The sequence below is a fragment of the Ciconia boyciana genome, chromosome 4, assembly GCF_034638445.1.
Source record: "Ciconia boyciana chromosome 4, ASM3463844v1, whole genome shotgun sequence".
In the NCBI taxonomy this organism is placed as follows: Eukaryota; Metazoa; Chordata; class Aves; order Ciconiiformes; family Ciconiidae; genus Ciconia; species Ciconia boyciana.
Window position 1 is genome coordinate 26689122 of NC_132937.1, and position 13212 is coordinate 26702333.

At 50.5% G+C, this 13212-nt stretch overlaps 1 protein-coding gene across 14 annotated transcripts in view; it reads left to right on the forward strand.

The window, feature by feature from the left end:
• Positions 1–13212, forward strand: part of TCF4 (transcription factor 4) — a 243023-nt gene that overhangs the window by 191226 nt on the left and 38585 nt on the right. For all 14 annotated transcript variants that reach the window (XM_072861043.1, XM_072861048.1, XM_072861046.1 and 11 more), the window contains 2 exons: positions 7289–7394; positions 9787–9920. In XM_072861043.1, coding sequence (XP_072717144.1) covers positions 7289–7394; positions 9787–9920 — 240 coding nt within the window. The remainder of the gene's footprint in view (positions 1–7288; positions 7395–9786; positions 9921–13212) is intronic.

Sequence of the window (13212 nt, forward strand, 5' to 3'; positions counted from 1 at the left end):
CATCAGCGCCCGCCGCCCCCGCGCCCCGCTCCTCTTCCTCTCCCCCCGCTCCCCCGCAGCAACATGTGGCCGAAATTAGGGACCTGCGGTTTGAAAAGTGCCCTTCTGCTGGAAACCTGGAGCAGGTCAGCCCGCGGAAAGGGGGGTCTGCTCCTCGTGCATATTAAAGTAGAGAAATTTAATTTTTTTAAAATTTTTTTTTTTAACTGAAAGCTGGGGAAATTCATCCCTAGCCTGGCAGAGCAGTCGCTGCTCTGATGGCAGAGCTGGGAGGAGCGAGGACAGCAGCTGAGTGTGTCCCTCAAGTGGTTGTAAAGGAAGGAATAGTGATTTTTTTTATTTTTTTTTTTTTTTCAATATTTCATTTTTTTAGTGTTGCTGGTGAGAGCGTTTCCCTCTGCGTGCTCTGGCTGGGGACCCTGCTGCTGCCCGGGGCAGCGCTGTTCTCGGCACGCACCCCTCTGCCGGGGTTTCACGTTGGCCCGGTGCGGACGAGGAGTTCCCGGGCCGCAGAGGCACCGAGCGGCCGTGCCCGGAGGCGGCTGTGGGCAGCTCCGGCCACAGGAGCGTGCAACAGGTTGTGACCAAGAAAGTTGTGATACCCGAGAGCGCGAATGGCAGCGGCCGGTCCGCGGCTCGCACGCCTTCCGTCCAGTTAGCGGAAGCCAACGGGTCCCTCCACGGCAGAGGTTGGTGGGAAGAGGCAGCGTCGCGTGGCCGGGGCCACGGGCTCGGAGGGACCTGTCGGCTTGGTCAGGTACTCGCTTAAAAGAGTTTTTTCCCTCTGTGCGAAGCTGACATCTGCTAATGCGGAGCAGCTTGTTCCAGCGAGCGGGTTTATTCCTCCTGACAGCTCTGATAGCCAGTACGCTTTGCCATTTGGTAATGCACTTATAACTTAATAAATGTTCTCCTTGAGATCTTAATTTTCAAGGAGTTTCACCATGTATTTTAAAGTCTCTGGACTGCTGATTGATGGGTTTATTCTCTTCACAAATGTTTCCTTATAGCAGGTACTTATTTAAGTGGATTGCTCCGTCTATGGAAATACGCTGCTCTCAATCACGATTGTGTTTTACAGCCTGTGCTTTACATTTGTGCCGTGCATGCCAGGTAGCAGATTTTTCCTGATTTCACCTTGCATGCGAAGGCCGCGATGGGGTTGCTCGAGTCCCCTTGCGCCGACGCGGCCGTCGCGCCGGAGGGATGCCCCCTCGTCCAGCCTGCCTCGCACAGCGCATCTTGAGAGCAGGAAAACGGAGACGCGTTTTAATCTGAGGGGAAATGCGAAATCTTCTGGCAAGGGTATAGCCAGTGCCTGAGAGCGGAGGAGAGGCGGAGGGAGTTGAGGAGAAGCGCCAAGACGGAAGGGGAAAAGACAATCTCTCGCATCCCCTTGCTCGGGCTGGGTTTCCAAAGACCTGCCGCCAGCTGCCCCAGCCAGCCTGATGGGAAGACCGGGGTGGGTCGGGGAGAGGGCCTGCCCCGTGGTGCCTCGGTGCTGGACGCATCTCCCGGTACTTGGCAAGTACGCGCATCCCCGCTGGCGACGTCTGCAAGGGGTGGCCGCGTCCCTGGCCCGTGGAGCTGGGCTTTCTCAGCCCCAGCCCCTGCCAGCACCGACCAGCACACCCCCAGTTCGCTCAACAGCTAATATGATGACTTACTAATAGGCATTTCCGAGGCCGTTTATCCTTTATTTGATAGACTCGGGATCCCCAAGGCTCGAGCACGGCGCCGTGGGCAGAGAGCAAGCGTGTGGTCCATCCAGCCCGCGAGCAGCCAGGGATGCTCGGCTCGGCACGGCTGGAGGCATTGGGACAGCGCCTGCCGCACCGGCAGCTCTGCTCACCGAGTCCTTGAATGCTGAAAAATGCAAGATGTTGGAAACGTGTTCCCAGGACAAGCGAGCTTTCCGGAAGAATTGAAGAAGGAAAGGTGTTTGGAACTTGCAGGCAGGCTCCCAAAAATGGCAACAATGTGATAATTTTTTCATCATGTCATATTACAGAATGGCGTGTTTTTCCCAGATCGTTACTCATCATCTCTTCAAACCTCCCAGCATGAGTCAGAGTGATTTTCTAAATTCAGGCTCTCTTTTAAGAATATTAACATCTTTAAATCTATAATATATTTTCTGTCAAATCAGAAAGTCACTTGTACACATCTGCGGTTTACTCTCTTTTGCCTTTTTGGAGACAGCATATTAACATTTTTACCAGTGCCATAAATTTAACCCCTTTTACTTTCACTATTCTGGATCAAGTTATTGGGTTGTTTTCTTTATCAACACTTACTCATGATAATTTATGTCTCTGTTTAGACGGGGTTATCGGCACAATTCCATCTTTGTAAGATTATCTGGCAAACATTTTTGGACAGATTATTAATGTGATTAAATAACACAGTTCTTGCTTTTTTAAACATTGCTTTGTGGAAGAATGACCAAAAGAACGGGGGCCGGTCAGAACATTGTTCATCCAGTTGATCGTCTCCTACACTCTCTTTATTGCCTGTTGAAAATACTGCAGTCCCCATGATACGGAGGGAAACAAATCTGGAGACTTCTGCACATTTTAGCATGAGAGGAATTTCCATGTGTGCTCTTAGCTGATGTCGTGATAGCATGAGAATCCCACTGAGATAAAAATCTGAAAATAATGAATATTGATGCTGATAGGTGACACGTCTTCAGCAAATACACGATTTTTTAAAAAAGCTACCGTGCATCTCCTCAAATCCTTCCTATGACTGAGCCTGTCACAGCAAAATGAGTTAGTTTGCTTCAGCCCAGTGGCTTTCACTGTGTGAAAATTCAGCTGTAAAAACAACAGAAGAATAAATCAAGTATCTGTCTTTAGCGAGGAAGAGTTACACCCAGTTACATGACACTTTGTAAGCTGGCATTTATTCTGGCTATTTTTCCTGTCGTTTCACAACCGCCAGCCTCCGTCCGCCCTCCCCTGCTCCTCCCGATGCTTTCATTCCCGTCTCTTCTCGACCTCCAAGCTGACCTGCGTGCCCAGGAGAGCCCGAGCTGGTGCGTGCCAAAGCCGTCCTTCGCTGTCTTTATACAACCGCAAAGAACGATAAAGAGAAATCCCCGAAGGCGTTTGACCCAGACCGCATTGCCACCTCGTCCCGGTGCCTCTCCCGGTGCTGCCGGGGAGGGTGGGTTGCAGCTGCAGGCAGGTGAGAGCCGACGGCAGCGCCCTGCCTCTGCACCGGCGTCCCCAGCCAGCGCCGCGGCTTCAACCGCCACCATGGCTTTCTGTAAATTCACTGAAGTGCTGGCTGGACCAGCTTGGGTTGTTTCTGAAGGCTGTTCCTATTGAGCCCCGTCAGCGTGGCGAGCAGCGCCTGCACGGGGGCAGTTGCAGCTCGGGCACCCGCCTTGGAGGCTCTGACCCCGCAGCTTTATGGTTCGGTTTGACAACAAGCAACGAAGCGAAGCAAGCTCATAAATTAGGGAATAAGTCAGCAAGAGGTGTAAAATCCATACTCGTTTTCTTTACAGTGCGTACGGGGAGCCGTTAGACCTTTATAACTCACGCTCTGCAGGTACTGCAGAAAGCTGAGGTGCAAAGCCAAATTTCCGTCAGCGGGAGGGGGTCCTTTCCAGGCCCAATTTTTGTTGAGCTCAAGTCATGTCTGAAAGCAGTTAGGCTGGACGGCTGCAGGAATATAGGAAAAACCAGGCGTTAGGTCGAGATGAACGTGTACCATCGTGAGCGGGAGGGCTGGGCTGCGCGGGGAGAGGTGGACGAGAAGGGACCGTCCCTGCCCTGGGCCAGGAGAGGGAGAGGTGGCAATCACTCCGAGAGTAGCGGGAGTGATCGCAGGGGACGCGGGAGGGTTTTTCTTCATCTCTTTTCAGGCCAGGGCCCACCTCATTTTTCCCAGGCAGCCGCTGTTCCCGTGCGGGAGTTGGGATGCGCTGGAATCACTGCCCAGGTCACCCGCTGGGTGCTCACCTGTCCCCTGGGAAAGGTCCCCGGCAGCCAGGGCGCTTTGCGGGATACCCGTCAAACGAGCAGAAGGGAAGAGAGCCGTGGCTGCGCCTGACCTTTTCGCCGTGCGAGCTAAAACCACAGAATTTTGACTGTTTTTCCTCTGAAACGCGCATCGAGCTTGTACGCAAGCCTGGTAACCTTGAGCGCAACAAGTCGAGGGCAACGGGGATCCACTTAGAGAAGAGCGAGACGTGGTCGTGTCTGGGTCGAGGGGCGATTGCTCTCACAAGTCGGTGGCACGGGCACCCCGTGTCGGGCCAGGGCGGTGCTGGGTGGTGCTGGAGGGGCGGGGCAGGGTGGGGCAGGGCGTGGCAGGGTGGAGTGGGCACCACCCTTCCCAGGAGACCCTCCCCGCTCCGTGGGTGCAGCCCGGAGAGAAAACCCCGTGCCAGGCCGCGGTGCGTGCCGCACGAAAGGCCCCGAGCTGTTCAGTATATCCCGATACAGCAGAAGAGAGAAATTAGCTGTACGGTGAGCACCGCGGCGCAGGGACGCCGTTCTGTGAAGGCGCCCGTTGCACTCTGCAGGACCTGCCAGAGCGGTGCAGCTGCTCCGCGATCAGCCTGCACGCCGCTTTGTTTGAAAGCGCAAGAAGCGCCCGACGCCTGTTTTATTAAAGCGCCGGCATAGCCAGCACGCTGCCTTTGAGGTCCCTGCTGCTTTCCAACCCGTGCGCTCGCGTCCTCTCTGTCCGGGCACAGGGTATGTTCAAGCACCCTTTTTTTTTTTTCCCCTACCTGTCCATCTTTAATCTTTCAGCATCAAATCTGGCATTCGGGTGTCTTTTCTGAAAAACGCTGCACTTTCTGTCCTCTGGTAACTGTGGAACTTGGATGAAGCATTTTTGAAGCCGGTGCGGGAGCAGCAGTGGGAAGAGGGCAGGGTGGGAAGGGGTGTTTGGGGGAGGCATCCCCTTACCCTGCTGCTGACCAGAGAGTGGAGGTTTGGGCCGACTGATGCCTCCCACAGCTCTCCTTCATCCCAACTCGCAGGATTTTCGAAAAGCCTCTCGCCTGTGTCCCCGACCTCCCTTCCCTTAGCTGAATCACAGCACTCGTCTTTGCAAGGTGCAGAGGGGCCGAGGTCAAGAGGGACTTTGCCCCCGGCCTCAGCTCGAAGCCGTCACCAACGTCCCGTGCCAGCTTGCTTTCTGCAAGCGCTCGGCCTCCGCAAGGGAGAGCTGATCTGAAAACAGTGATGCTGAAGGCGCTGATGTTAGAGGTGACGCTTTGGGCTGTCACAGCTCGCAGCTGGTGCCTGCCCTGACCCATGCGTGCAGGGGCTGATCCCGGGCCCTCGCTGTCACGGCGGAGGCTGGGACGGCAGCGGCTGGCGAGAGCACGTGGCAGCCCTGCTCCCAAACCACAGCCCGGCGCGGCACAGCACGCCCCAGAGCCGGGTGCCCCTGCCTGGCCAGGGCCGGCCCTGCCCGCCCTCCTGCAGGCAGGCAGCAGGGTTTGGCTATTCCTTGCTGTCTATTTGTACCTTTTAATCCAGTTATATGCTGACACATGAGTCGAAAGTTCACTCCTATGGTACCAGTGTCATGGCGGGTGGCAGTCATCGCGTCCCGGCCGGTGCCTCCCGCCCCGCGGCGCAGGCTGTTGGCTTCGCTGGGGCTTGGTTTGGCCGGTTGGGTGCTGAGCTGCGTCGCCTCTTGATTTACCCGACCAAATAGTCCTCAGGCTTTCCTGGGGCTCGCCTGGCTGCTGCCGCACCGCAGGCGGTGGGGCATGTCCCCTGAGCGCCCAACGCCGAGCACCGCGAACCCACATCGGCCTCGGCTGGGGCGTATTAGACGTTCTGTATTAAAAAAAAGACTTTTGCTTTGATTTGTAACATCGGGCTTGTCCCGGACACCGAGCCGCTGTCGGCCGCGTCTGGGCGGGTGCCATTTAGGTTCGCGAAGCCAGCGGAGCTGCTGTGCCGCCCGGGGAGGCGATGCCGGGCTGCCCGGCTCCGTCCCACAGCCCCGCTCCTCGCCCGGGCTCTGGGAGCCCCGAGGCGTGCGGGAAAGTTACTCAGCATCCCGCAGCCTTCGGCCTTTTGCTCCCTGGTTTTTGTTTTTGGGTGGTTTGGTTTTGTTGTTTGGGTTTTTTTAATGAGACCTTTGCTCCCCCTGCCCTGGCTGGGGATGCCGGCGGAGGAGGGCCGGGTGCTCTGCCCAGCCCCGCCGGCGGCCGTGCTTCGCTGGTGGATTTCTCTTCCCTTTCGCTGTGGCCTGCGAACGTTGGAGCAGGCGCTCTGCCAATTTTGTGATCTGCTGCCTGCTTCAAAATGGAGGCAGGAAGGTATCCATTTTCATCAAGGAGATGACAGTGCTTCAGTCTTCCTGACCATCTGGAGAGAGGCACCTCCAGCGCAGAAACAAAGCGCGGAGGAATAGAGAGAGCGTGCAGGCAGAGGGAATAAATTGCGCCGTAAATAATAAATTACGCTTATCAGCCCGGACTGGGGGGGGGGGGGGGGGGGGGGATTTTTTTTGTTTTGTTTTGTTTTTAAATGCTGTCCTGGTTGAACTAAACTAAAGCGAGAAATAGAAGAGAGATTTTCTAAAAGGCAAGTTGCAGAAAGCTCTGGTGCGTTAGTGAACAAATATAAGTAAATGAGTGTTTTGGCACACGTGCTAAGTTTATTGCACAGACAGATATAATAAGTCCTAAGAAAGGAGGAGTTTTTCCCGATGTGTACACATGCCGTGTTGGTGGTCTTGTGTAGGTCCAGGTTTTTAATAGTCCTTTCAAGCTTCTCTGGAAAGAGCTTGATCCATGGGAATTTAATATCCCGAGATATGTTTGTAATTTTCAGTGTTCTCGATAATGCTGTTTTTCTAAATTTCTTTTTTTTTTTTTTTTTTTAGTTTGGGAAATAAAGTTCTTTACTTCCTTGCAGTGCTTTCAGTTTTGTTCTTAAGTAGGTAAAGTCTGTACGCTTTCATAGGAGCAAATCAGCGTTGTTTCAAGTTCCTGTTTATTTTAAGCTCCGTAATGCTCTAGGAAGAACATATGTACATCTGTTTGTTCATTTTATTTACAGAAATACATAGTTTGACAAATACCTTGCAAATATCCTTGTTTAAAGCTGGAAAATGTCAGGCTGGAGTTTCTTTTGAAGCTTAAAATTTATTTTCCAGTCACACATATACTGAGGTTTTTGTGTTCTGAGAGAAGAATTATGTGGTGTTGTGAACTGATTTATACTGAGCAAGGTAAAAACTCAATATTTCTTTCCTGCTTCCTGCTAAAGGCATACTAAATTAGTCTTTTTTTCCTTAGGTTTATGCCCCGTCAGCAAGCACTGCCGACTACAATAGGGATTCACCAGGTTATCCATCCTCAAAACCAGCAGCCAGCACTTTTCCTAGCTCCTTCTTCATGCAAGGTAAGACGCCGCTTTCAAAAGGAAATCTATTTTGCATACATTTTCTCTGTATGTATTTTGGTTTATGTGTAGTCGAGACGCGCTGGAATATCATCTTGCGGTCTGTAACATTACCATTAAAATGAAGACCTGTACGTCTGCGTTTGACCATTATGCCTCTGCACATCTTGTTTTGATCCTGCAGTGAAGCAGCATAATGAATAACTTGCCAGCCTCTTGTCATCTGAGGCTCTTGAAGCGTGTTTTTCCAGCACATGCGTGTGCACGTATATTATGCATATAGTAAACGCACACAAATTTGTGCGCGTACTTTGTGCATTGTTGTTTTATGTTAATGAGAAAGATTTTGTCTTGCGTCAAGCATACAGTGCTCCAAGTATGTCTGTCTGTGTGCATATGGAATTAGAGCAACCTTTTTAAAACGAAGCCGTTTCTCTCATTTGAGGATGGGTTAATAGTTTTCACGGATTCGCTGCTGCCATGTTGTATTTCTCGCAACGATTACGTGCAAGGACAATGAAATTCAGTATAACTTAATAAATAAGATTCCTAGAGTTCGGAAAGATCCACACGCAGTTAGGGTGCTCATCTTTTGCCACATTTAGGGCAAAATAATTAGCTTTTAAACGCTTCTACATATACTCTGCCTTAGGCTAAGTAAAGGGTAAGTAAATCTGTTTAATACAGCAGGACTGCTAGGCTAAAGTATTTGTAGGGCAAGGGATTGGATTTTATTCTATATACACGTATATACACTTTCCCATTCCCACCCTTAGGAAAAAACCCAACAACCCAGTTTTGTGTCCCCACCACCTGAAGGTCACGGGCGCTGCTCAGCGTCCCCAGGGATGGCTCAGCTCCCTGTCTCAGGGTGACCGGACCATCTCCTGCGGAGCTCCGCCACGTCCCCGGCTCTTCATTCGAGGATGCTGGTGTCTGGGTTTCCGTTAGGCAGCCGCCGCGGGAGGACGAGCTGCCGGCCTGCGAAGGAGCGGCAGCAGGCAGGACCGGCGGGGACGCGGGCAGCAAGGACCGCTGGACCCTCCTGTCGCGGGTCCGGGGCTCGAGTGCTGCGAGGAGGGGTTCTGCTGGTCCCCCACCAGCTCTGGTGGGTCCTCGTGGGAGGGAAGAGGACATCGTTCAAAGCCGTGACCCCGTCGGTCACCTCCTGTGGTGGGGGATCTGCATCTGGACCATTTCCTGAGCGGTGGGAAGGATAGACCGTGACTGAAAAAACGGTGCTCTTGGCTTAAAACATGAATAAATACTGCCCAAAGAGCAACCTGCTATGAAACTCCTATAGAGCGATAAAGCTGGGGATTAACAGGCTTCTAATGATATCAAATATTTACCCTTTGTAGTGCTTAGCCATTCTGCGATTTTAAGTGTTATCTTCTCGCAGGTTCGTATTGAAGACATAAATCTGAGTTAACTGAGTGTTCAAACAGCCATGGGAAGGTGATGCTAGAAGTGCTGCTGCTGCCAGGGTGTTTGAAGTGTATAAATAAGGCAGGGCTGTAGGTGAGACATGGTAATTTTTTATTAGAGCAACTCCTGTAGTTTGAAAAAGCCGGCAACTTTTCCAGCCCACGTGCCTGTCTTTCAGGTCTGCTGATCATTATGGAAAAGTTACCTTTTTTTTTTTCTTTTTTTTGTTAACGCATTGGCATTCTTTCAGTAGGAAATACATTTCACTGCATTATTATAAGTCCATTTCAGCGCGTCTAGTTAAATGCAAGATATGCAACCAACTGTTTAACTTGACAAAATTTGGGGAGCCCTTTCAGTACTCTTTGGTGTGCGTTGTACCTCGGCAGTGAACTGGCTTGAAGGATGAACGCTGTGCTTAGGAGATGCAGCGACACAAGCTGTGAAATCCCTAAAAGGAGAAACCATACAAGGGGTGCTACTCACTTTTTAAACAAATAAACAAACAAAAAGCAGGAACAAAACAACTCAGAAAACTTTCTGGATGTGGAAACATTCCAGGTTCAGGAATTCCTTGATCCTTTACCAAGCTGAGGCTTCTCCAAAGCTCGTTAGCCCATCCTCGTTCTGTAGGCTTCAGCGTCTTTCGTTTCAATGTTCAGACTTTCGTCTCTGATGAAATTTGTTATAATGGAGTTTATGAATTGAGTTTATGGTGCCAGAGCAGGAATAAAGCAGCAGGAAACTTTCAAGCCTAAGTGATGTGACTGTAATGAAGCATTGCAGGATGACACGAGCACTCACCGTTGCTCGGTTCAGCTTCCTTTCTATTAAAGTACACGGCTTTCTGCTGAAGCGGCGTAGCCCTGTAGCCCCGTTAGGATGGAGTTTGCAGAGGCACAGAGCCGGCGGTCCTGCAGGGTCTGGCGCCGACGGCCAGCGGTGTTCCCCTCCTCTGTTACAGATGGCCATCACAGCAGCGACCCGTGGAGCTCCTCCAGCGGGATGAACCAGCCCGGGTACGGGGGCATGCTGGGCAACTCTTCTCACATCCCCCAGTCCAGCAGCTACTGCAGCCTGCACCCGCACGACCGCTTGGTAAGGCGCGGGCGCGGGGCGGGGGGGGTGCACGGCGGGGCGGGCACGGCTTGCGCCGGGCGGTGGTCGGCGCCTCGCCCCTACCCGCTCACGGCACGGGCACGGCTTCGAGTTGTGCTGCTAAAAAGTTCTCCGCGCACCGTTGGGTGTTCCCAACTCTGCAAAACCAAGTTTGAGCAATCTCGGCAAACTTTGCCGTAAAGGTTTTATTTGGGCTGCGCTGAGGGAAGGCAGCTTTTCAGCCGAAGGGTAGCACGGGCTGGGAAGCTCTCGGGAGCGGAGGTGGCTGCCTCTGCCTTTGGAAGGATGGTGATTAGGTCCTGCCGCGGCTTCACCCTGCGTGCAGTACGTGTTTCCACTGAAGATCACCACCTCTGTGCAGAACCTCTCCTAGAAAAGGGAAACCTTCCCTTTTCACTGGGAAGTGAAAAGAGGAGGAAAAACCCTGTCACGCAGACTGTTCCTTGAGCCGAAGTTGCAAGAGGAGAGTTGAGCCCGGGTTTGTACCCTCTGCTCGTCTCGCGGCCGCCAGCCTGCCGATGAGCTGCACACGCCTGTGCTTTTTGGTGTTCATAATTTCTGGCAGTCAGTGTCCTTTGCTGGGCTGAGTTTGCAGATAACTATCTAGCATCAATTTTCTGCTTTAAAAAAGGGAGGTTTTTTTATTTTCTCTGGTACATCCCGATCTCTCGCAGGAGGAAGATGCTGGGACCGATTCCATCTATTGTATTGGAATAGAATAAAACTGGAATTAAGTCTCATCTGAGTACAGCTTAGGGGATATTCTCCTAATATCACGGCTGAATTGATGATATAGAAATAACACTGGATTGCATCAATTCAGGTTTTTTGGGTTTGGTTTGGTTTTAAGGAAGAGGTAAAGAAACGAACAGACAGCCAAAGTGAAGTAATTTTTCTCAAAATGGGTGAAACATTCCAACTAATGTTTTTCTATTCTGTATCTCTACTTTTCATGCTTGGAGACCATTAAAAAGGAAGAGTAATGAGGAGTACTGCTTTTAAGGGAGGAAGGAGTCCGTTGCTGTAAAGTCTGGCGGAACCATCTTTTGGGGAATAAGAAGAATTAAACTCACTCTTGCAAACTGAAAATTAATTTGCAAAACAAATCTTTAAAGTCTCACATTTAATGAGGTTAGCACACTGCTATGTAAAATTAATAGGAAGTCAAAAGCAAAAGAAATTGCCTCAAAAACTGCTTAATCATGTCCTTATAAAAGGCGTAATTAAGGCACTAAGCAAACTTAACGTTGCTCTGAAGTGACAAGCATATAGAATAAAAATTGAGCATAACTTTTAAAACCTAATTTAATCTAATTTGTTATCTACACTGATACTCATTCATCAGAATTAGGTGGCTTTGCACGGTATCAGCTCAAGGTAGAGGTAAGACAGCCGAGTGCCTTCACGGGGCACGTCTGCAAACATTTTTGCATTTAAGTTTACCTTGATTCTGAATTTCTTGGGTTTGTAACATGTAGGGGTTTTTATGAAGAATTAAAATATTTCCGCGGTGTAAAATGGGTAGGGATATTCCACCTAAACTCCCCAAAATGTTTTTCTATGTAGGTATTATTTTCTTTATCCTAACTTTCAGACGTAGTGAGGACCACTGATACCAGTTTGAGTTGCAGGTGTTCAGTGCCGATGATGCTCGTATTAATCATTTCTTATGTATGTCTGGACCAGCAGAGCCTTCTATATTTTAGGTAGCACTGGGGCAGAAGGGAGGCAGTGATGCTTTAAGTAAACTCCGCATAATTTCTGCTGGAGCATGGGTGAGAGGTCAGCAGTTTGTGGTCAGCTGGAGCACCCACGAGTGGTCAGCTCGTCAGGGAAAGGTCGAGTGATTTCCGTTCAACTCCCTGCAAATGTCCTTAACTTCTCAGTGACCTGTAGAGAAAATGCATATAGCGAAAGAAAGAAAGAAAAGCTGTTTATTATTTTGACTTTCTCGGGCATATCAGCGATTTTCTAAAGAGATACATTGAATACAGAGGACAGTTCTCCACGAAGCTGTAGTCAGATCCCGTGTTTTTCCTCAAATGTTTGGCAATAGTGGTTTGATGTCTCCCCCTGAGAAATGAGAAAACCCCAAACCGGCACTTCGATACGTGTCACGGAACAGCCGTTCGGCGGGGGAGATGGAGTCCCTCGTGTTCAGACCGTTGACCTGAGCACGCCTGCTTCACCCCTGTCTCCAGCACATGAGAAATTCTGCTCGGCTGGGCCATTTCAGCCAGGCGGGTTTGGGGCTGAAGTCCTGGCGTGGTTTATAATGAGTCAAAGCCTGAAAATGTTCTTCAGACCTCAGAGTTGGTGGTTGTTTTTCCACGGATAAGAAAAATAGGTTTGGGCTATGTTGTTTACATTCTTTGAGATAACTTTCAAGTATTCAGTTACTTGGCACTTAATTACAAGAAATGCTGTAAAAGTAATTAAATAGTACAAACGAAGGGAAGGATGTTTTCAGCCAACTTCCGCTGAACCACCTGGGGAGGCAGAGGGCACAGAGATGATCTTGCACTAACTTCAGGGCCTTGATCCTGGGCCAGGTACTGCCACGTGTCTCCAGCTACCCGTGCTTCTAAGGAGGCTTTGTATCAGAGTCTCCAAAACCTGGAGGTCTTCTGCAGGACCTCGTCTCTGCTGGGGGCAATGCGGTGATGGAGATAAAAGGTGGCCACGTTCTAGGACCTGTCTGCACACGGTGGCTTATGCTGATCAAGAAAAGACTAGGCAACAGTGACAAACGGCACTAATGTAAGCCAGGTTTATAGTCATGCGAATTCAGCAAAACACTTGACCGCAGCAATGTTGTGTCACAGAAAGGAAGGTTTGTGTTGATCCAGCCATACAGCTACCGAAGTCTTCTGTGGGCCGCTTGTTCCCCGCTTGCTTGGAGAACTTGATCCGTTGCATTTTCCATTTGGGGGGGGGATTTTTTTGTCTGTCGCACAGGCACTGCAATGGGAGGGAAAATTGATGCAGTTGATTACCTGGGGTGCCGGTGTGTTTCCTTACGGCACGTTTTGTAATACCAGCCACGCACGTCTTGTAGTCAGCTCTTGTTTTTAATGTCAAAAGCAGCGTGGGGTTTCTGCCACCTCCCTTGGAAGGCTTCTCCTCCAGCCCATAGCTGTCCCTCTCAAAAAGGTTTGCTTGATACATCACCTAACTTTTCTTTCTTAATTTCTTCTCATTACATCTCTATGGTACCATCACCAGTTATGAACCGTCCGCTGTGGATGTTTGTCCCTATCAGATAGGTGTA